The sequence below is a fragment of the Loxodonta africana genome, chromosome 23 (genome assembly GCF_030014295.1).
Source record: "Loxodonta africana isolate mLoxAfr1 chromosome 23, mLoxAfr1.hap2, whole genome shotgun sequence".
Taxonomy (NCBI): Eukaryota; Metazoa; Chordata; class Mammalia; order Proboscidea; family Elephantidae; genus Loxodonta; species Loxodonta africana.
In genome coordinates, this window is record NC_087364.1 from 32,874,114 (window position 1) to 32,895,544 (window position 21,431).

Sequence of the window (21,431 nt, forward strand, 5' to 3'; positions counted from 1 at the left end):
ATCTTATCTGGATTCTGCAGAGTAATTCAGCAACTCCTCCAAGTCTTTCTCTGTTACTCCCAAATTGACTGAGGCCCACATTTGCCCAAAGAAATCCATTCTCCGATAACAAAGTGTCCTTTTGTTACCAGGACACTTTGTTAGAGAGCAGTTGCTGCTGGGAATAGCATTTTCCCCTTCTTGTTATATGTTTATAAATTATTTGGTAAGCAAATTGAGTTTCAAAAAGAAAAGCAAGTGTCAACTTTCAGGAAAGCCTGCAGAGGAGCCTCGCCTGGGGGCCGGGGGCTGGGCCTTGGCCACCGAGACTGCGCTTGGCTGCTTAGGCTCTCGCCCCCTCGCCGGCCAGCTCTGCTCCTGGGCTCAGAGTCCCAGCCCGCGGGCGGGCGCGCCCGGCTCCTCTGGCCCTAGCTCCCTCCGTCCTCTGCCCGCCTCCGGGCGCCGCGTCTCCGCAGCCGCTCCCGTCGCCCCTGGCTTGGGCCGAGGCTGGCTGGGCAGGTGCGGAGGGCGGGGCCGCGCAGGTTTAAAAGCGCGCAGGCCGGGCTATTCCCACTAGAACCCACTAGAGAGGGCGCAAATTCCAGACTCGCTAAATCCCAGCAGTGACCGTCCCTCAGCTGACCTCGCCAGCCGCTGGGACTGCCCTGAGCGCCCCAGGCACTGAGCGCCCTGCCGACCTCCGCGCCTCGGAGTCGCCAGGACCCTTGCCGACCTCGCCCAGACCGGCATCCACTCCTCTGCATCATGGGCAAGGTGCGTGCGCCCCACAAGAAGTGCTGGCGAGGCCCGGGGAAGGGGGTGGAATCTCGGGAACAACGGGAAAGAAATGCCGCGTCCCAGGGGACAGAAGGAGGGGTAGAAACTGCGGGCTGTCAGGGTTTGGAGCGTGCTCTGACCTCACCACAGGTTATCTCCCCCACGCTGGAGAGTGACCCTTCCCAGCCGCAAAACGCCCAAGGTTCGGACCCCCAATCGAAATATGGGGGAAGGGGCCATAGGGTTCTAGGCCAGCTCGTATAGCACCGGAGGGGTGCCTGTTTCGAAGACGGCGCTGGGCGCGGGACGGGAGTGGGGTGGGTATGTGGGAGGGGGGTGGGCCTGGGGGTTAAATGGATGGAACGCAGTCTGAGAAGAGTTGCAGCTGTAGGCCTGCCTTGCCCCGATTGGTGAGGTTAATGAGCTCAATGGGCATTCCCCTACCCAAGAAAGGAAACACATCAGGTGTGTCCTGTGGGAACAAGGCACTAGGGAAACCTTGGGACTCCTTGCAAGGATCTTGTCTAGAATTGGGGAAAATAATTTTACACCCGCCCCACCCCAGGGAGGGTCACCCTAGGGAGAGGCCCTGCAGGCCTGCCCCACCCAACCTTCCCTATAAATTGGAGATGAAAATGGAGAAATGAAAGGGGTAGGGAATTGTTGCTTGGAGGTGGAAGAGAGAAACTGTCCACAGCCCTTTCTCCTCCAGCTCTCCTCTCCAGACCAAGGGAGTGAAAAGGGGGGAGGGGCTCCATTCCCTGTCCCTGCATGTCCCTGACCCACAGAGAGCCCCTCACTGGAGGAGGCTCAGCACCTCTTCAGAAAATCCACTTGGGGCCAATACTGCATCCCTGTTTCTCTTTCAGAAAACACCAGAAATTTACTCTGTGGAACTCAGTGGAACAAAAGACGTCAAAAAAACAGACAAGGGGGATGGCAAGCAGAAGTACAGGGGCCTGAAAAACAAGTGCTCAAACTTCAGAAAGAATGACCAGATAGAGGAGATTAAGGAAGAACTTGATCTGGTCAGTAGCCTTAAGTCAAATGGGTCCCACTGACTGCTGCCCTCCTGAGAGCTTCCCCCTCTAACAACAACAACAAAAAAATCCAGCTCAAGCATCTGAAAATTCCCTTGAGATTTGTTTTCTTGTTTTTAGAAAAATATTGTGTGATAACATCTGCCCCAGAGTCATGCCCTGTGCAGGATTCCTGTATTCTGCTTGGAGGCACTCCCAGGTAGAAATCAAAGGGGAAAGTCTCCAAACTATCTCTTCCCTGGTTGTTTAAGTGAGATAGAAATAACCGCTTGACAGTTCTTAGCCAGTAAAAAACTATTTGAATCAGAGCCTATTCAGGAGGACAACCAAAGCCACTAGACCTTGATAGGTTTCTGGGTATATCATGCCCCATAAGAAAGAAGGTAGATAGCTAGACATTTGAGAATACAAGCCCTGAAATGGACTAACCGAATTTAAATCCTAGTTTGAGTTAAGCTTCTCTTTTTGCTTTTGTAAAATAGAAATTAAAACTGATGCCTACCTCCAAATGAGATAAAGCAGGACTGGGCACATAGTGAATACTAAAGAAATAGGAATTATTTCCTGTGTTATCCCTAGCATTTAAAATTGGAAACATATCTACTCTTTCTTGGAGTTGCAATTTACAACATGAATATATGTTCATCTATTATATGCCTATTTATTACCATGAGAACCTCTCTTTTTGAGCACTTTGGGAAGATATACAATAGAGTGAAAGAATTTCCACATCATCAGCCAAAGTGTTCTCCTGCTTCCCTGCTGAGAAAGGAGCATCTTTCTCTCCTTTTCCCCACCCTTCTCACCAGAGTTCTTTAGTTTGTGACAGAGTGCTGGGATGATTTTGCATTCTGGCTTCTCCCTGCTTAGAATGTTGATGACGACTAAAGTCTTCCTGGCTTCTGTTTAAATATCGACAGGTCTATATAGGGTCACAGCAAGTCAGCATCAGTTCAACAGTTTGGTTTGGGTTAATGACCCAAGCCCTGGTGGTGCCAGTGGTTAAGCGTTTGGCTGCTAACCAAAAGGTAGGCAGTTCAAATCCACCAACCACTCCTTGGAAACCTTATGGGGCAGTTCTACTCTATCCTATAGGGTTGCCATGAGTTGGAATTGACTTGACAGCATTGGGTTTGGTTTTGGTTTATAATGCTGGCCAACAGAGGGCACTCCTCCCTGAAGCCCAGGCTTAGGGGGAGGAAGAAAGGTATTTGGCCTGACAGCACTACCCTTCTCCAAGTATAAGGTCCATGAGCGCAAACCACGGCTCTAAGCATCCCTTAGTGGTATCTGTCCAGAGCTTAGCATACTGTGCTGTTCTCTGTGCTGGTTGTTTATCTGTGAACCTCAAAAGAATAAGCAGGACTGTGCCTTAATCCTTTGAGTCCCAGGCAATATCACATTCAATTAATTATTAGAATGAATGAATGAGCAAAGCAGAATCTGGCTGAGGAGAGGGCAAGAAGCAAAAAAACGATCTTTTACTGGAAGGCTTAACCTTATAATGCAACATGAAACTCTTCCACATAATTAAGAAAAGACATGATTCTGGTACCAATCCCAGCATAAATATTTGTTTCAGTCAATCAAGCATTCAAGAATCAATCATAAGGATGAATAATAAACTTTGATGCTTCTAAGTGGTGGGTTTTCTAAGTGGCCTAAGAAAGGCTTAACCCTGGGTTTTCTGCTACAGGAAGAAACTCCTAGTCTTTAACCCAGTCATTCTCAATGGAGGAGAAATGGTGATTCCCCTACCTCCACATCAGGGGACATTGGCAATATCTGGAGACATATTTGTGTGTCACAACTCCCAGGAGGATACTACTGGCATCTAGTGGGTAGAGGTCAGAAATGCTACTAACCATTACAATGTATAGGACAGCCCTGCACAGCAAAGAGTTGTCTGTCCAGAATGTCAATAGTGCTGAGAGTGAAAAGCCCTGCTTTCATATAGGGTCACTATGAGTCGAAATCAACTCAGCATCACACAACAACAGTCTAATGATTCCATGATAGAATTAGTAGGTATGGGCTGTACTGGTATTTATTTGGCATGTTTTTAGTCTGTGGGATTTCTCTAACTGGGCAACTACCTGAGTTCCATTTCTTGAGAAAGGGAAGGCATGCTTCTTAGTGCCAGAGACACCCAGCTGGGATGGCATGGGTAAGGAGTTGTCAGAACATAGGATCCTGGTTGTTGCTCAAGCAAGTCATTGAGTAGGATGCAGAGGGTCTGGTTTGGTGTTGTTCATTATCCTCAATTCATCTCAGAATTTAGGTCTGAATTAAATATTCAGATAGTACCTGGAAGAAAAGTATCTTAGGATTGACATGTGCTGGAGATCAACAGTGAGGTGCTGTGCATTATTTTGTTGATGAAAGCTAAGGACAGCTACCACTTGGTAACTGACAAATTAAGCCTGAATTCTTTATGGATGGCCGGAAAGGAACCTAGCCCATGAATTAGGACAAGACTCTCCTGAAGCAGTGTCCTTCCCCTACTGCAACAACCACCTGACAAAATGGAGTTTTTTCTTTTTCTCCCACACTTCCTGGCCCTTCTCCCATCCTTAGCACTACTCCCAGCTTTCATAGGCTGGTCAAAGCTCAGGGTTTGGGTCTTTTGTTGGAAGTGTCTAATTCACTGTATTCTTCCATTCATGGATTTCAGGATGACCACAAACTCAGCAGTGAGGAATTGGAAAAGAGATATGGAACAAACATCATTATGGTAAGTCATCAGGAACCAGGGATCAAGAAAAGCCCTCTGACCATATAAATGGAAAGGTTGTGTGCTCAGTGTGGGTAGAAAAATAGATGTCACTTTAGACCTATGGTAGCAACTTTGAGAACACCAGTAGTCCACATGCCTAGAATGTGGCAGAAGAGCTGACCAGTCTCAGAGAGTTGGTATGTCTGAGCCAAGGCCCTTTCACTGAGCTATCCACTTGGTCATACATGATCCTTTTACTGTGACTGCAGAAAAGCTATGGTAAGATACTATTACTTTCCTTACTGTCACAGTTATAGGTTGCTTTTAATCCATGTGTTCACAAAGCATTGTGGTACATGGTGGTCTTCCTGTCAGAGAAAGGGGGAAACCAGGGCTAAAAAGTGAGACTAAAGAGTAACAGTCCTAGGACCCTTCTTGTCCTTGCCTTCTGCAAGAAGGGAGGCTCTCGCCAGGAGCACAGTGGTGTACTCACAGGCACCTCACAAGGTACTGCTTTCTGCTGTTAATTCAAATGAAAATTCAAGTCTTGGCGTCTTGATACCATGAGGTTTGGATACTGAATGTACAACAGAAATATGTACTATGTGCAGACAACTGGACTGAACAAAGAGGAACAAGATGATCTCCAATCTTAAGGAGTAAGCAGTTCTGTAGGGGGGGACAGATGTGTACAAAAATATTGTAACGTCCACTGTATTCCACTTAAATGACTAATGAAAGGTTTAAACAATATGCTGAGAGAATGGTGAATTCTGATTAGAGGGACCAGAGCAGGCTCCCTAGGTGATACAGAGTTTGCATTGGGGCTTAGAAGGATGATTAGAATTTAAGTTGGCAGAGTACCCAGGAAGCCAAAAAGAACAGAATGCATTTGGACCCTGAGAACAATCTGGGGTCACTGGGACCTAGTGTGTGGAAAGGGAAGAGATGAGATAGAAATGAGGGTGGGAGAAAGGTAAATTGGGTAAAACTGTCAAGCACTTTGATATTAAACTAAGGAATAGGGATTATTTTAAGTGTATAAGGTGCACAATTTCTAAACAGAGAGGTGGTTTGGTAACATTGATTTTCAAAAAACAGTTCTGGTAGAAGATTTTGTTGTTTTTTTTTTTAAGTGGGAGATGGAAGGGAGAGATTCTAGAAGAATGGGAAAATAATCCAGGACATGTGAGAAGGAGATCTGAAACAGGACAACAGCAGTAAGATGGGAAGTAAGGGGGCAGATTCAAGAGATGTTTCAGAGAGATAACCAATAATACTTGATGAGGAAGAGACTGCTACAGTATTTTGAATGAATCTTTAATTGAATTAACCCAGTTAGAGAATGCAGGAGAAGGAGAAGGTCTGGTCAGGTGAAAAGGTGGGGGGAGGTGAGAGATAAGAGAAGGCAGTAGGGAGGAGAAGATGATGAGTTTTATTTTGAATTCTGTTATTTCAAATATCTCTGGAACACATGTAGAAATGTTCAACAGTCATTTAGAAAGGTTATAACAAATGAAGCATAATGATATTAAGCTGATTACTCTGAATTCCAGTTATTCAACAAATATTTGTGGTTTTGCTACAGAAAATGTATTAGGTCCTTCTCAGACTCATGTGACACATGAGGTTTTCAATGGCTGTTTTTTTGGAAGTAGATCTCTAGGCCTTTCTTCCAGGGTGTCTCTGGGTGGACCCTAACCACCAGACTTTTAGTTAGCACCCGAAGACTTAATTGTTTGCACCACCCAGAGATTTCATTGGCCCTGTCCAAAAACCAAACCAGTTGCCATCAAATCCATTCCAACTCATGGCAACCCATATGTTTCAGAGTAGAACTGTACTCCAGAGGGTTTTTATGGCTTTCAGAAGCAGATCACCAGGCCTTTCTTCTGAGGAATCTCTGAGTGGGTTACAACCATCAACTTTTCAGTTAGTAGCCAAGCACTTAACTGTTTATGCAACCCAGAGTCTCCATTGACCCTATAGAGGACCCCAGGATGAATAAGACATACATACATAGTCTTTGCCTTTAAGTAGCTCATAATATTTTTTTAAAAAAACTATGTACAAGACTTTCCAAATAAAGGGTAGTTTGTGGGAAGAAAAAAACCCTATGACTGATGGTGCAAGATTTCAGAAGAGGGTGAGCATACCTCCATGTACCTGTGGGCAGCATGCAGCACCAGGGAAAGCTCTGACAGAAAGTGACTTTGTGTTTGGGACTCAAAGGTTGAATAGAACTTGTAGCTGTTAAAATGAACAAGATTATGCTGAGTGAAATTTGAAATTAGTTGCAAAAGGACAAATATTGTATGAGACCACTATTCTAAGAATTCAAAAAAAGTTTGAAACACAGAAGAAAACATTCTTTGATGGTTACAAGGGTGGGGAGGGAAATTCACTAACTAGATAATAGACAAGAACCATCTTAGGTGAAGGGAAGGAAAACACACTATACAGAGGAAGTCAGCACAACTGGACCAAAGCAAAAGCTAATAAGTGTCCTGGACACAATCATACAGTTCGACGGACAGAGTAGCAGGGGTGGGGGTCTGGGGACCATGGTTTCAGGGGACATCTAGGTCAACTGGCATAATAAAGTTTATTAAGAAAATGTTTCTGCATCCCACTTTGGTGAGTGGCATCTGGGGCCTTAAAAGTTTGTGTGTGACCATCTAACGTGCATCAATTGGTCCCAACCCACTTGGAGAAAAGGAGAATGAAGAACACTAAAGACACAAGGAAAATAATAGCCCAAGAGACAAAAGGGCCACATAAACCAGAGTCTCCATCCACTTGAGGCCAGAAGAACTAGATGATGCCCAGCTACCACCAATGACTGCCCTGACAGAGCAGGAGAAAAATGTGAAGCAGAACACAAATTCATGTAAAAAGGCCAGACTTAATGGTCTGACTGAAACTGGAGGAACCCTTGAAGCCGTTGCCCCCGGATGCTCTGTTAACCCAGAACCAATACCATTCCTGAAGCTCACTCTTCAGGTGATGATTAGACTGGATTATAAAACATAAAATAATACTCCTGAGGGGTATGCTTCTTAGCTCAAGCAGATACATGAGACCAAATGGGTAGCTCCTGTCCAGAGGCAGGATGAGAAGGTGGGAAGGGACAGGAGCTGGTTGCATGGAAATGGGAAACCCAGGTTGGAAAGGGGGAGTGTGTTGTCACATTATAGAGATTACAACTGGTGTCACATAGCAATATGTGTGTAAATAGTTCTATGAGAGATTAACTTGAGCTGTAAAGTTTCACCTAAAGCATAATAAAAATAAATAACAACAACAACAAAAAGATGAACAAGAGCTCAGGGTGGATATGTGGAAAAGTAGAAAAGCACCCATGCTGTGCTATATAGAAAAGGAGCCCTGTGGCTCAGTAGCTGGACACTTGGCTGCTAATCTAAAGGTCAGCTGTTCCAACACAGCAGCCGCTTTTAGGGAGAAAAATGTGGCAGTCTGCTTCCCTAAAGATTACAGCCTTGGAAGCTCTATGGGGCAGTTCTACGCTGTCCTGCAGGGCCGCGATGGCAGCAGGTGTGCTATATAGAAGTCCCAGAATAGGTGATATGTCTTTTCTGGATTTACTGCTTTGCCCTTAACCCTGGTGACTAGCTTCCACATTTCAAATTCCGCCGTAGCAGAGATACATCTATCTCTAGATAAATCTCTAAGAAAAAAAAATTCCTTAGCAGAGCATAGTGGTTAAGAGCTTGGACTCCAGAGCCAGGTTACTGGGGTTCAATCTTGGCACTACCATTTACTATCTGGGTGACCTTGGGCAGGTTACTTAACCTCTATGTGCCTCAATTTCCACATCCATAACATAATGATAATAATAAATCCAAAATCAAACCCAGTGCCATTGAGTCAATTCCAACTCATAGTGACCCTATAGGACAGAGTAGAACTGCCCCATAGAGTTTCCAAGGAGCACCTGGTGGATTCGAGCTGCCAACCCTTTGGTTAGCAGCACTTAACCACTACGCCACCAGAGTTTCCAACGATGATAATAGCACCTTCCTTATAGGGTTATTTTGAGAAGTAAATGAATAAATATGTGTAGAGCACTTAAAATCACACCTGGGTCATATTAAGCATTAAATATTCTTTAAACATGGGGGAGATGGGGATTGAGGCAATTGTCCACTTCTCCCAGGATGTTTTTATGCTGGCACATTAACACCTAACCAAAACCCGCAGAAACCTGATCCAACCCCTTAGGGAGAAAAAACTATCTAATTCCTGTTTTGTCTTTGCTTGGCCTTTGCAGGGTCTCTCCAGTGCAAGAGCTGCAGAGCTCCTGGCTCGGGATGGGCCCAATGCCCTCCACCCTCCCAAGGAGACCCCAGAGATTGTCAAGTTCCTCAAGCAGATGGTGGGGGGCTTCTCCATTCTCCTGTGGGTCGGAGCCATCCTGTGCTGGATTGCATATGGAATTGAGTACTCCAACAATCCATCCTCATCCCTAGACAATGTAAGGCCCTGGCTGATCCGCCACATGGCTCTGCTGACTTGGGAACAGGGGAGAACAAAACCATGAACTTAGGCCTTAGTGGGCAGAGAACTGGACTGGAGTCAGGACGCTGCCACTGAGCACTGCATGGGCCGTAGAAAATGAATTATTGTCCCACGTGTAAAACAGAATTATGTCTGACTTCCTAATGTCTCAGAGGCAGTATTAGCATGAATTAAAAAAATATAAAATGAAAAAGCACTGTGAGTCCCTAAGGAAAAAAAACTCTGTGTCCAGGTATTTTTGAGATCTTTCTCCTCAAAGCTGATTCTCTCCTTTAAATATGGAGAGCTTCTATGGCTTTTGAGAACTTGGTGCCAAAACTACAAAATTGAATTTACTAGCTATATGCTAAGAGAAAGACACCACACACAAAAGACTTGAAATGTCCAGAAAAGGGAAATCTGTAGGGACAGTGAACAGATTAGTGGTTGCTTGGAGTTGAGGATGGGACGGGGGTGGTCAAATGCCAACAGGCACAGGTGAGTGAGCTTTTTGGAGTGATGAAAATGTTCTAATGCCTGATTCTAGTGATGGTTGCACAACTCTGTAAATTTGATTAAGTTTAAAAATCTAATAATTTAACTAAGTAATCATTTGAATTGTACATTTAACACAGGTACATTTTATGGCATGTAATGTCATGTGCCTCACCTTTCCATGGAGAGATCTAGTCCTAGGATCTGGCTCATTACTATCATATGTTTTACTGATTGACTCCTCTCCTCATCACTCAGGTGTATTTGGGTGCCGTACTTGCCCTGGTTGTTATTTTAACGGGTATATTTGCTTATTACCAAGAGGCAAAAAGCACCAACATCATGGCCAGCTTCAGTAAAATGATTCCTCAGGTGAGTAGTCCAGCCATCTTCTAGTGTCTGAATTACTTTCATATGAAGAAGCATGAGCTAATGAAAAAAGCAGGGTTTTGGTGGTAGACCATCTATGCCAAACCCTGGCCCTATCGCTTGCTGTCTGAGAAATCTTGAGCAAGTTACGTACTCCCCTGGATTCCCATTTCCTCATAGGATTTTGGGATGATGAAATGAAGTAAGATATAGGAAAATGCTTTGTCAAGAATAAAGTAAGACAGAAACATTAGTCATTGCACCACATCTTCTGCTACTGCTCTGAAGCATTTGTGAACCATTTGAACAACTTCATTACTCTGGTGATTCAGGGAGTAAACTGTGGAAGTTCAGGACATGTTCACTGGCGGCCAAGGAGATCAACCTATAATTCTTTTTCTGGGACCACTTGCTCCTATTCCTGAGCTCAGTGCATGTTGCCCTAGATGCTGTCAGTGTGGGTAAGTAGTGCTCTCCACTTCACACAGGACTTCTGCTGTGTATCCTCTAGGGAGTCCGTGCAACTGCTGTTGACACAGAACAGAGAACTGGCTTGTCCCTAGCCCAGAAAACTGACAGCTGGAGGAAAGATTGTGGATGCAAAGCATACCTCGTTCCTTGATAAAAAGCAGGAAATCCACCTTGTTCAAGTTTTCCCTACTTTAGCAAAATCATTGAACTTTTTGGCTTCACCTTCAATGTTTTTCCTGTACATGACAGCCAGTGTAATTCATCCATAATTGTCACTCCCTGTCCACCAGGCCTGTGTCTCTGGCTTTGCTATATCTGCCTACAGCAGCATTTTCTGATAAAGGAGAGGGATTAGCATCATTTCAGGATTTGAGACATCTGTCACATTTTTCTTTCCTAGCAAGCTCTTGTCATCCGAGATGCAGAGAAGAAAACAATCCCTTCAGAGCAGCTGGTGGTGGGGGACATAGTGGAGATTAAAGGAGGAGACCAGATTCCTGCAGATATCAGATTGCTGTCTTCTCAGGGATGCAAGGTAAGCATCATGGGGTGCTCCTAAGGATCAAGCTTGTAACTAGTTGGCATTTTATTGGCTTTACTGATTTTAGTATATGTGAGGCAGAAAACCTTATTTTGAACATTTTTTCAAAATTCTTCTAGGTGGATAACTCATCTCTCACTGGGGAATCAGAGCCCCAGTCCCGGTCCTGTGACTTCACTCATGACAATCCCCTGGAAACAAAGAACATTGGCTTCTATTCTACGACTTGCCTGGAAGGTAAGTCCAGCTGGCTGTAAGGGCCATATGCACTTCTCCCTCCTTAGGCCTTATGTTTTTGTCTTTTTACCATCTCTTGTTAACAGAGCTTTTCCCCGAGAAAACATGAAACTGAAGAGCCTAGAGAACTGAGTTTTGTCCTGTAATGTCATGTACTAACTGATCATGTAAGCCACCAAAGAGAGGACTATAAAGCAGATTGTGTTCCTCTTATAGCTGAGGACCCCTGGAATAAAATGTCTACTTCCTCTATAGGCACAGCAACTGGCATGGTCATCAACACAGGTGACCGCACCATCATTGGACAAATTGCCTCACTGGCTTCAGGAGTTGGAAATGAGAAGACACCCATTGCCATTGAGATCGAGCATTTTGTTCATATTGTGGCAGGAGTGGCCGTCTCCATTGGCATTATTTTCTTCATCATCGCAGTGTCCATGAAGTATCCTGTCTTGTACTCCATCATCTTCCTCATTGGCATCATTGTAGCCAATGTGCCAGAGGGCCTCCTGGCCACTGTCACTGTGAGTCCATGCTATTAGGTAGCCACCAACTCTTCCTATACCGTGACATTGTTAGCACATAACATCTATGCTAGCTAAGCTCCCACAAGCAAACTATAAGTCTCCTTTATTTTTGGAGTGAAACTCCTGCCCCATCAAGGACAATGGAATATTTTGAATAGATTGTTTCTTAAAAAGACAAAAGAAATGGTGATAATTTTAGTATTAGAATGCATTGTCCTTGAAAACTTTACATTTTTATTTTCTGGAGATCTATCTGTAATCATGCAAGTTACTTTTCTTCTTAAAGTCTAGATAAGGTAGATTTGAACCATCATTGATATAATTTTTTTTGGAACCCTAATGCCTTTCCCACAGTTCTTAAAAAAAAAAATTCCTTGGCAATTTCAACCAAGGACCTTACACAGTCTCTAATCCACATTGTTTGCCTCAATTCTCTTCTCTCTCTCAAGAGCAAAAACTGAAATTCTTCTCATTTTCTTTTGTAAAACAATTCAGTTCTTTCCTGCCCCTCCCCTAAATTCAGCTTTATATCTTCCTTTGTAAGGCCCCACCTAATAAATTCTTAGTCAAAATCCACCCTCCTTCCTAGTCTCTGCTGGGGAGGCTTCATGGGTGGAGGGAGGAAGGGATTCATATTTCAGTTATATGTAAAGGTGGCCTACATAATCATTAGTCTGCTATGATTCAGCTTAAAGACAGAAAAATTTTTTGAACTTCAGATCTCTTCTGATTCATTGAGATTGTATTTGAAGAAATTCGAGCCAATTAAACCCTTTGAGATCAGGGAGTTTAAAAGAGAGAGCTAAGAATCTTTAAAATATGGAGCTATGAAAATAAAACACAGCTACTTCTTGATTCTCCAAAGCAACAAGTGCGTCCTTTGGAGCAACCTCTTTGGCATATACCATTCAAAATCTCTCTAACACATTCATCCTTATGAATGACATAGCAGAACGACAAAGCTCACTTCATAATTATACATGAGTATAGGCCGTAGCACCTTGGCCTCTTTTTGTCATCTGTGGGTCCCTCAGGATCATTTTCTTCAAGATATGAAGGGACAGAAAAAGTGTTGAAAAGAAGAACTTTGAACAGATGTAGAAAAACAGGCTTATAAACTACCAGGCCTGTTTTTCTACATCTGTAACTCTATCCTAAAATTAGTCTGGTTCTCTCCTATTATTCAGCCATAGCTAAACTTAGCTATTTATGTTATTGAAACTGAGTTCAAAGCAGATATTTTTCACTTATGCTTTCTTAAAATTTTTATTTATTTCATTGTTGTTAAAACATACAATTCAACACTTCTGTTTATGCAATTCAGTGACATTAATTACATTCAAGTTGTGCAACCATTCTTACCCTCCTTTTCTGGATTGTTCCTCCCCCATTAACATAAACTTACTGCCCCCTAAGGTTCCTATGTAATCTTTCAAGTTGCTGTTGTCAGTTTGATCCCATATAGATAAATCTTAAAAGAGCAGAATGCTCAAGGTAGACATTCTTTACTAGTTAAGCTAAATTATTGTTTGGTTTTAAGAAGACTTCAGGGGATATTTCTGGTTTAAGGTTTAAAGATTATCTCAGGGTAATAGTTTGTGGGTTCATCCAGCCTATATGGCTCTAGAAAATCTGGAGTCCATGAAAATTTGAAATTCTATTCTGCATTTTCCCTCTTTTGATCAAGATTCTTCTATAGAATCTTTGATCAAAATGTTCAGTAATGTCTACCTTTACATTTTTCAAAAGCCTCTTTCTCTCACCCATCTAGGTGACGCTGTCACTGACAGCAAAACGGATGGCCAAGAAAAACTGCCTAGTGAAGAACCTGGAGGCGGTAGAGACCCTTGGCTCCACCTCTATCATCTGCTCTGACAAGACTGGGACTCTGACTCAGAACAGAATGACTGTGGCCCATCTGTGGTTTGACAATCAGATCTTCATGGCTGACACAAGTGAAGACCATTCAAGTAAGTCTTGTGGAACATTCAACATGGTCCGAAGCTGTGTACCTGAGTATAGGGGGCTGAACTAAACGTGACAGTGTTGGTATGCAGTCTCTGAGAATTATTTAAGCAGAGTGACTATTTGATAGCATCCCCCAGCACCTACTGTCCATTCTTTGTTTTCCAGACCAAATCTTTGACCAAAGCTCTGAAACCTGGGCCTCCTTAGCCAAGATAATAACACTGTGTAACCGAGCTGAGTTCAAGCCAGGACAGGAAAGTATTCCCATCATGAAGGTAAAGCTTCTGCTTAACTTGGTCTTAAATCACAGCCAGTTTGAAGCTACTTTCTCTCTTCTGATTTCGTACTTGATTTAATCTCTCCAACTGAGTAAAGTTTGTACTAATAAGAGCAAATCTGATTCACAAGATATGAAGAAAATTTCCTTCCTTCTAACTAGCTTTGAGAATTCACAAACATTTAAAGGTTCTCAGAATACTGATTTAGGTAATTTTTAAAATTGTTTCATTCCAGAAAATGAGTGTTTCTTCTAAGTTACTTTCCCTCCCTAACTTTATCAGCTAAGTGGATGTAATCAAATTTCTTTATTTCATAACTACTATTCACTGAAGTTTAAAATACAGTTGGATGGAAATTAAGAAACTGGTCTTAGGGTATATTTTCTATGACAGCCTTTCTACTTGTCATCCAGGCCAAAACTTTTAGAAGTCATCTTTGACTCTCTCCTTCCCTTATATCTAGTGAGTTACCAAGTCCTATCATTTATGCTTTAAAATGTATCTAATTTTATATTTATCTCTAACTCCTTATGTCTAGATGACTACAACAACCTCTTAATTGCTTTCTTGATTCCAGTTTATCCCTCTTCCAGTCTTTCTTGCGTGCCACTGATTTTTCTTAAATACCACTTTTATCTTCACCTAACTTTGCTGAAAAACTTTCAGTGCTTTCCTACTTTCCACTTCTCGAGTTTAGAGCGCAGCCTGCCTTTCATGGCCATCCATAATCTTAAACATACCTCCCTGTCCATCTTTACTTCTAGCATTCACTAGAATCATCTACTTTTATACCTTTACTCGTGGCATCCTGGTTTCTATAAGGCTTTCTTCTGGCTTCTCTATAAGCCACCCATCTTTCAAGATCTAGCTCAGTAGCTCCTTTCATTAAATTCCCAGTCCTCATCTGTGAAACATGTCACAACATGCATGAATCTGGAGGGCATTATGCTGAGTGAAATTAGTCGGTCGCAAAAGGACAAATATTGTATTAGACCACCATTATAAGAACTCAAGAAAAGGTTGAAAAAGAAGAAAAGATTCTTTGATGGTTGCAAGGGTGGGGAGGGTGGAAGAGAGGAATTCACTAACTAGATAGTATACAAGAATCCTCTTACGTGAAGGGAAAGACAACACACAATACAGGAGATGTCAGCACAACTGAACTAAATCAAAAGCTAAGAAGTTTCCTGAACACAACCAAACACTTTGAGGGACAGAGTACTCTGGGGACCATGCTTTCAGGGGACGTATAGGTCAATTGGCATAACAAAGTTTATTAAGAAAATGTTTTGCATCCCACTTCGGTGAGTGGTGTCTGGGGTCTTAAAAGCTTGCGGTCGGCCATCTAAGATGCATCAGTTGGTCCCAGCATACATGGAGCAAAGGAGAATGAAGAACACCAAAAACACAAAGGAAATATTATCCCAAGAGACAAAAGGGCCACATAAATCAGAGACTCCATCCACCAGAGACCAGAAGAACTAGATGGAGCCTGTTGTTGCTGTTGGGTGCCGTCGAGTCAGTTCTGACTGATAGCGACCCTATGCACAACAGAATGAAACATTTCCCAGTCCTGTGCCATCCTTACAATTGTTGTTATGCTTGAGCCCATTGTTACAGCCACTGTGTCAATCTATCTTGTTGAGGGTCTTCCTCTTTTCCAGTGATGCTGTACTTTTCCAAGGATGATGTGCTCCAGGGACTGATTCCTCCTGATAGCATGTTCAAAGTATGTAAGATGCAGTCTCCCCATCCTTGCTTCTAAGGAGCATTCTGGTTGTACTTCTTCCAAGACAGATTTGTTCATTCTTTTGGCAGTCCATGGTATAGTCAATGTTCTTCTCCAGCACCACAATTCAGAGGCATCAGTTCTTCTTCAGTCTTCCTTATTCATTGTCCAGCTTTCACATGCATATGATGTAATTGAAAATACCATGGCTTGGGTCAGGTGCACCTTAGTCTTCAAGGTGACATATTTGTTTTGAAAGTGCTCACTCATCTATGCCAAGAAATATGGAAGATAGCTTCCTGGCCAACCGACTGGAAGAGATTCATATTTATGCCTATTCCCAAGAAAGGTTATCCAACTGAATGCGGAAATTATCGGACAATATCATTAATATCACATGCAAGCAAAATTTTGCTGAAGGTCATTCAAAAGCAGCTGCAGCAGTATATCAAGAAGAAACTGCCAGAAATTCAGGCTGGATTCAGAAGAGGATGTGTAACTAGGGATATCTTTGCTGACATCAGATGGATCTTGGATGAAAGCAGAGAATACCGGAAGGATGTTTAGCTACGTTTTATCAGCTATGCGAAGGCATTCAACCGTGTGGATCAATACAAATTATGGATAACATTGCGAAGAATGGACATTCCAGAGCACTTAACTGTGCTCATGAGGAACCTGTGCATAGATCAGGAGGCAGTTGTTGGGACAGAACAAGGGGATACTGAGTGGTTTAAAATCAGGAAAGGTGTGCGTCAGGGTTGTATTCTTTAACCATACATATTCAATCTGTATGCTGAGCAAATAATCCGAGAAGCTGGCCTGTATGAAGAAGAACGGGGCATCAGGATTGGAAGAAGACTCATTAACAACCTGTGTTATGCAGATGACACAACCTTGCTTGCTGAAAGTGAAGAGGACTTGAAGTGCTTAATAATGAAGATCAAAGACCACAGCCTTCAATATGGATTGCACCTCGACAAAAAGAAAACAAAAATCCTCACAACTGGACCAATAAACAACATCATGATAAATGGAGAAAATAGTGAAGTTGTCAAGGATTTCACTTTACTTGGATCCACAATCAACAGCCATGGAAGCAGCAGTCAAGAAATCAAAAGACACATTGCATTGGGCAAATCTTCTGCAAAGGACCTCTTTAAAGTGTTGAAAAGCAAAGATGTTACCTTGAGGACTGAGGTGCGCCTGATCCAAGCCATGGTATTTTCAGTCACATCATATGCATGTAAAGATAGTGCCTAACTACCACCAATGACTGCCCTGACAGGGAACACAACAGAGAGTCCCTGATGGAGCAGGAGCAAAGTGTGGAGCAGAACTCAAATTCCTTAAAAAGATCAGACTTAATGGTCCAACTGAGACTGGAGGAACCCTCGAAGCCATGGCCCCCAGACTCTGTTAACGCAGAACTAAAAACATTCCTGAAGCCCACTCTTCAGCCAAAGGGTAGACTGGACTATAAAACATAAGATAATACTTGTGAAGAGTGTGCATCTTAGTTCAAATAGATACATGAGACCAAACGGGTGGCTCCCATCTGGAGGCAGGAAGGGACAGGAACTGATTGAACAGACACAAGAAACCTGGGGTGAAAAGGGGGAATGTGCTGTTACATTATAGGAACTGCAACTAATGTCACATAACAATAGGTGTATAAATTTTTGTATGAGAAAATAACTTGAGCTGTAAACTTTCACCTAAAACACAATTTAAAAAAAAAAAAAAGTTCAGCTGCTAACTAAAAGGTTGGCAGTTCAAATCCACCAGCCACTCTTTGGAAACCCTGTGGGGCAGTGCTACTCTGTCCTACAGGATCGCTATGAGCCAGAATCGACTAGATAGCAATGGGTTGGTTGTTGGTTGGCGGCCCATGGTATATTCCATATTCTTCGCCAGCCAGCATCACAATTAGAATGCGTCAGTTCAGTCTTCTTATTTTATTGTCCAGCTTTCACATGCGTATGAGGTGATAAAAAATACAAAGTGATTTGTATTCAAATTTATTAAGACCTGTAATTGACAATATGTATTAAAGGAACCATCATACTCTTCTCTTTGGACTTCCAAAAAAAATAATAATAATTAAATGATTTTGCATTGTTTTTCTTGAAACCACAAAAAAAAAATCCCAGTTCTCATTGAGCTCCTGCTTCTTTGAACTTCTCTAATTTTTTTTTTTTTTTAGCCATAGGGTGGCACCATCATTGTCTTAATCATTCACTAATTGTCATGTAATGTTTTTGGCTTTCCTACTAGATTGTAAACTCTTGGTCAGAAGACACGTTGGTTATGTGCTAAAGGCAGTTTGGTTCATAGAAAACAAACACAAAATAAATAATGTGCTGCAAATATTTATTTCTTTTAATTCCCAGAAAACTGTGGTTGGAGATGCCTCAGAAACTGCTCTTTTGAAATTCTCAGAGGTCATTTTGGGTGATGTGATGGAAGTTCGAAAAAGAAACCGCAAAGTAGCTGAAATCCCCTTTAATTCTACCAACAAATTTCAGGTGAGTTTTTCCTCACATCTGGCAATTCTTGTTATCACTAGGATGATATTTCTATCTGCATGTATCCTTTGCATAGTACATATTTTGAATGATGCCTGACCTCAAAAATAGTCCTCAGGGATGCAGGGCCTAGGCATCTGGTAAACACAGATCAAGTTTCCTTCCTTGGCCTCCTTTCTTTCCCTGAAGTAGGATAGAGAAGAAAAGAAAGGTAAAAAGCTTGTCAAGACCTGGCTGCTTCTGTGCATGATCCTTCTGTATTACATACACACACACACACACACACACACACACACACATGCACATATACCTTACATACATATGCATAAGAAAAGCAAACCAGCTGCCACGGAGTCAGTTCTGACTCATGGCAACCCCATGTGTGTCAGAGCAGAACTGTGCTCCACAGGATTTTCAAGGGGTGATTTTTCAGTAGTAGATCACCAGGCTTTTTTTTCAAGGTGCCTCTGGGTGGAATAGAGCCTCCAGCCTTTAGGTTAGCAGCCAAGCACACTATTTGCACCACCCAGAGACTCTCATACATGTACATACACACATACACATTTTATACACACACATATATATATTCCCGCCCTACACACACACACACAAACACCAGCTTCTTGTATTAGGAGGTGTGTTTCTATTGAATAAAATGCTGGTGACAGATGCTGACTTTGAAGTAACTTTTGTACAAGTGAAAGGCAACAGTGAATGAAAGGGAGAAGGAAAGAAGCAGAAATAACTGTACTGCATAGCTAGTATATGTCAGACACTTTACCTACATTATCTTATTTATTCCTCACCATAAGCCTGTGAGGTAGTACTAATTAACCCCAATTTATAAATTAGGAAATAGGCACTTAAACAAGTGTTGACTTGCATCTCTAAGTGGCACAACCAGTTTTCAAAACAAGTCTGCATAACTGCAAAGTTCATACTTTTCTACCACAACACAAAGGCAGAGCAATTTCATTTTGCTCCATGTGAGTAAGACTTGCCCTTTGTAAAACCAAATGAATACTCTCTTAGATGACCAATTGTGTTCTTCCCAACCTGTCCTGTAAGCAGCTGATATGGACCTCCTTTCCGCCCACTGTACAGGAAGAATATAGCCAACCTTGTCTAGTGGTCTCCCCTCACTCCAAGTGTGATCAACAACCATTCCTATCTTTCTCTTCTGAACAGAAAAATAACTGCTAGTAGCCCAAGATACTGCTGCAAGTGGGATTCCCATACTGTCCAAAGCTTACAGCAAGGGATCATGACTTGGGCTTGGCATAGCAGTAAGGCATATACATAAAGTAACCATCCTTTTGTAAAGTTTCTGATGATTACCCTTCTATCTTCGTTTGCATGGAATTTAGGGTTGGAAAAGAACTGTTGCAAACATCTTTGTAGATGGTTGTTGTTGCTGTTGTGTCAGTTTTGACTCATAGTGACTCCATGTGACAAAACTACCCCATAGAGTTTAATGGCTATAATCTTTACAGGAGCAGATTGCCAGGTCTTTTTTCTGTGGAGCCACCAGGTGGGTTCAAATTACCACCTTTCAGTTAGCAGCCAGGCGCTTAACCATTGTGCTACCAGGGCTCTTTTCTTTGTGGTTAATGGACCAATAAAGAATCACATTTAGCTAAATAGGCAACAAAAATTTATGATGTGAAAATAAGCCAGGAAATCTCTTATTCAAAACAAAAGTAAAAACAGAATGAGTAGCAATCCTAAAATAGCAATAGTTAATAATAGATATTTGTGCTAAGCATTCAACATGTATTAAATCATTCAGTTCTCACAGCTCTATTGAGTAGATACTGTTTTTCCTCCCTCCTGCAGATGAGGAAATAGAAGTACAGAGTATATCACCGAGGTAGTAAGGGTCAAAGCCAGGATTTAAACCCAGGTAGCCCATGCCCTTGAGAGCTATGTTAGATTATCTTCCAAGATCCAAAATCCTTCCATTTTTTCAGAGCAAAGACATTCCTATTTGGAAGCGATTCTCTGGCACCTAACAACAAGTCTATGAGAAATGAGAAAGAAATCAAGTTCCGTGAGGCATGTACTTTTTCATGTACAGAAAGTTAGAGGAGAAAGTGGGTAATGCAGAGTTGAGACTAAAAAGGAGAGAGGGCACCTATGTGGGCTCCTCTGAAGAGGCGAAAGAAATTCTTTAGATGCTGTTAAAACCATACAAAGACACTGCAAAAGAGCAAAACTCCACCCTAAACAAAGAGTTATAGAGATCATTATAAATTCTTCCATGTCATTCAACTGAGAGAAAATTGGTGAAAAGTCCATGTCTTATTGATCTGAATAATATTCCCCAAACCGACACTAGCCTATGAAAATACTTTCAGTAGTCAATGGCAAACTGGAAAATTGGGACAATGTGATAAGTTTTATATCGGGATGAATTTATTTAATTTAAGAGCTTGTCCTTTACCTGCATATGATTCATGATTAAGCACAGGGACTCTAGCACCTGATAGCCTGGGTTCAAATCCATGTTCAACACCTACTAGTTGTGTGACCTTTAGCAAGTCAGTTAACCTCTCTGTGCCTCAGTTTCCTCATTTGCAAAAGGATATAATAATAGTATGTACTGCCTTAGGGTTGTTTTGAGTATTAAAAGAGTAGTTCATGAAACGTTTAGAACAGAGCCTGGCATGCAGCACACACTATGAAAGTGTCTACTATTATTCCTGTTGTTGTTAGGTGCTGTCTAGTCAGTTCTGATTCATCACAGCCCTGTGTACAACAGAAGGAAACACTGCCTGGTCCTGCTTCATCCTCACAATCGTTATTATGCTTGAGTTCATTGTTGCCGCCACTGTGTCAGTCCATCTCATTGAGGGTCTTCTTCTTTTTTGCTGACCCTCTATTCTACCAAGCATGATGTCTTTCTCCAGGGACTGTTCCCTCCTGATAACATGTCCAAAGTATGTGAGACGTAGTGTTGCCATCTGTCTTAGTCATATAGTGCTGTTATAGTAAAAATACCACAAGTGGATGGCTTTTAACAAAGAAAAGTTTGTTCTGTCACAATTCAGTAGGCTAGAAGCCTGAATTCAGGGCATCGGCTCCAGGGGAAGGCTTTCTTTCTCTGTCAGCTCTGGAGGAAGGCCCTTGTCATTAGTCTTCCATTTCTCTGGGAGTATCTTGCTGCAGGAACCTCAGGTCCAAAGGATACACTCTGCTTCTGGCTCTGCTTTCTTGGTGGTATGAGGTCCCCCTGTCTCTCTGCTCACTTTTCTGTTT

At 42.3% G+C, this 21,431-nt stretch overlaps 1 protein-coding gene across 1 annotated transcript in view; it reads left to right on the forward strand.

Annotated features, from left to right (window-relative positions):
- The first annotated feature begins 4,512 nt into the window (after positions 1-4,512).
- LOC100657258 (potassium-transporting ATPase alpha chain 2) overlaps positions 4,513-21,431 on the forward strand; it is a 29,131-nt gene continuing 12,212 nt past the window's right edge. Inside the window, exons 1-9 of the mRNA XM_064275405.1 lie at positions 4,513-4,530; positions 8,804-9,007; positions 9,784-9,897; positions 10,766-10,900; positions 11,026-11,143; positions 11,399-11,667; positions 13,442-13,640; positions 13,804-13,913; positions 18,039-18,173. Of these exons, the coding sequence (XP_064131475.1) occupies positions 4,528-4,530; positions 8,804-9,007; positions 9,784-9,897; positions 10,766-10,900; positions 11,026-11,143; positions 11,399-11,667; positions 13,442-13,640; positions 13,804-13,913; positions 18,039-18,173 (1,287 nt within the window). The 5' untranslated portion in view covers positions 4,513-4,527. The remainder of the gene's footprint in view (positions 4,531-8,803; positions 9,008-9,783; positions 9,898-10,765; positions 10,901-11,025; positions 11,144-11,398; positions 11,668-13,441; positions 13,641-13,803; positions 13,914-18,038; positions 18,174-21,431) is intronic.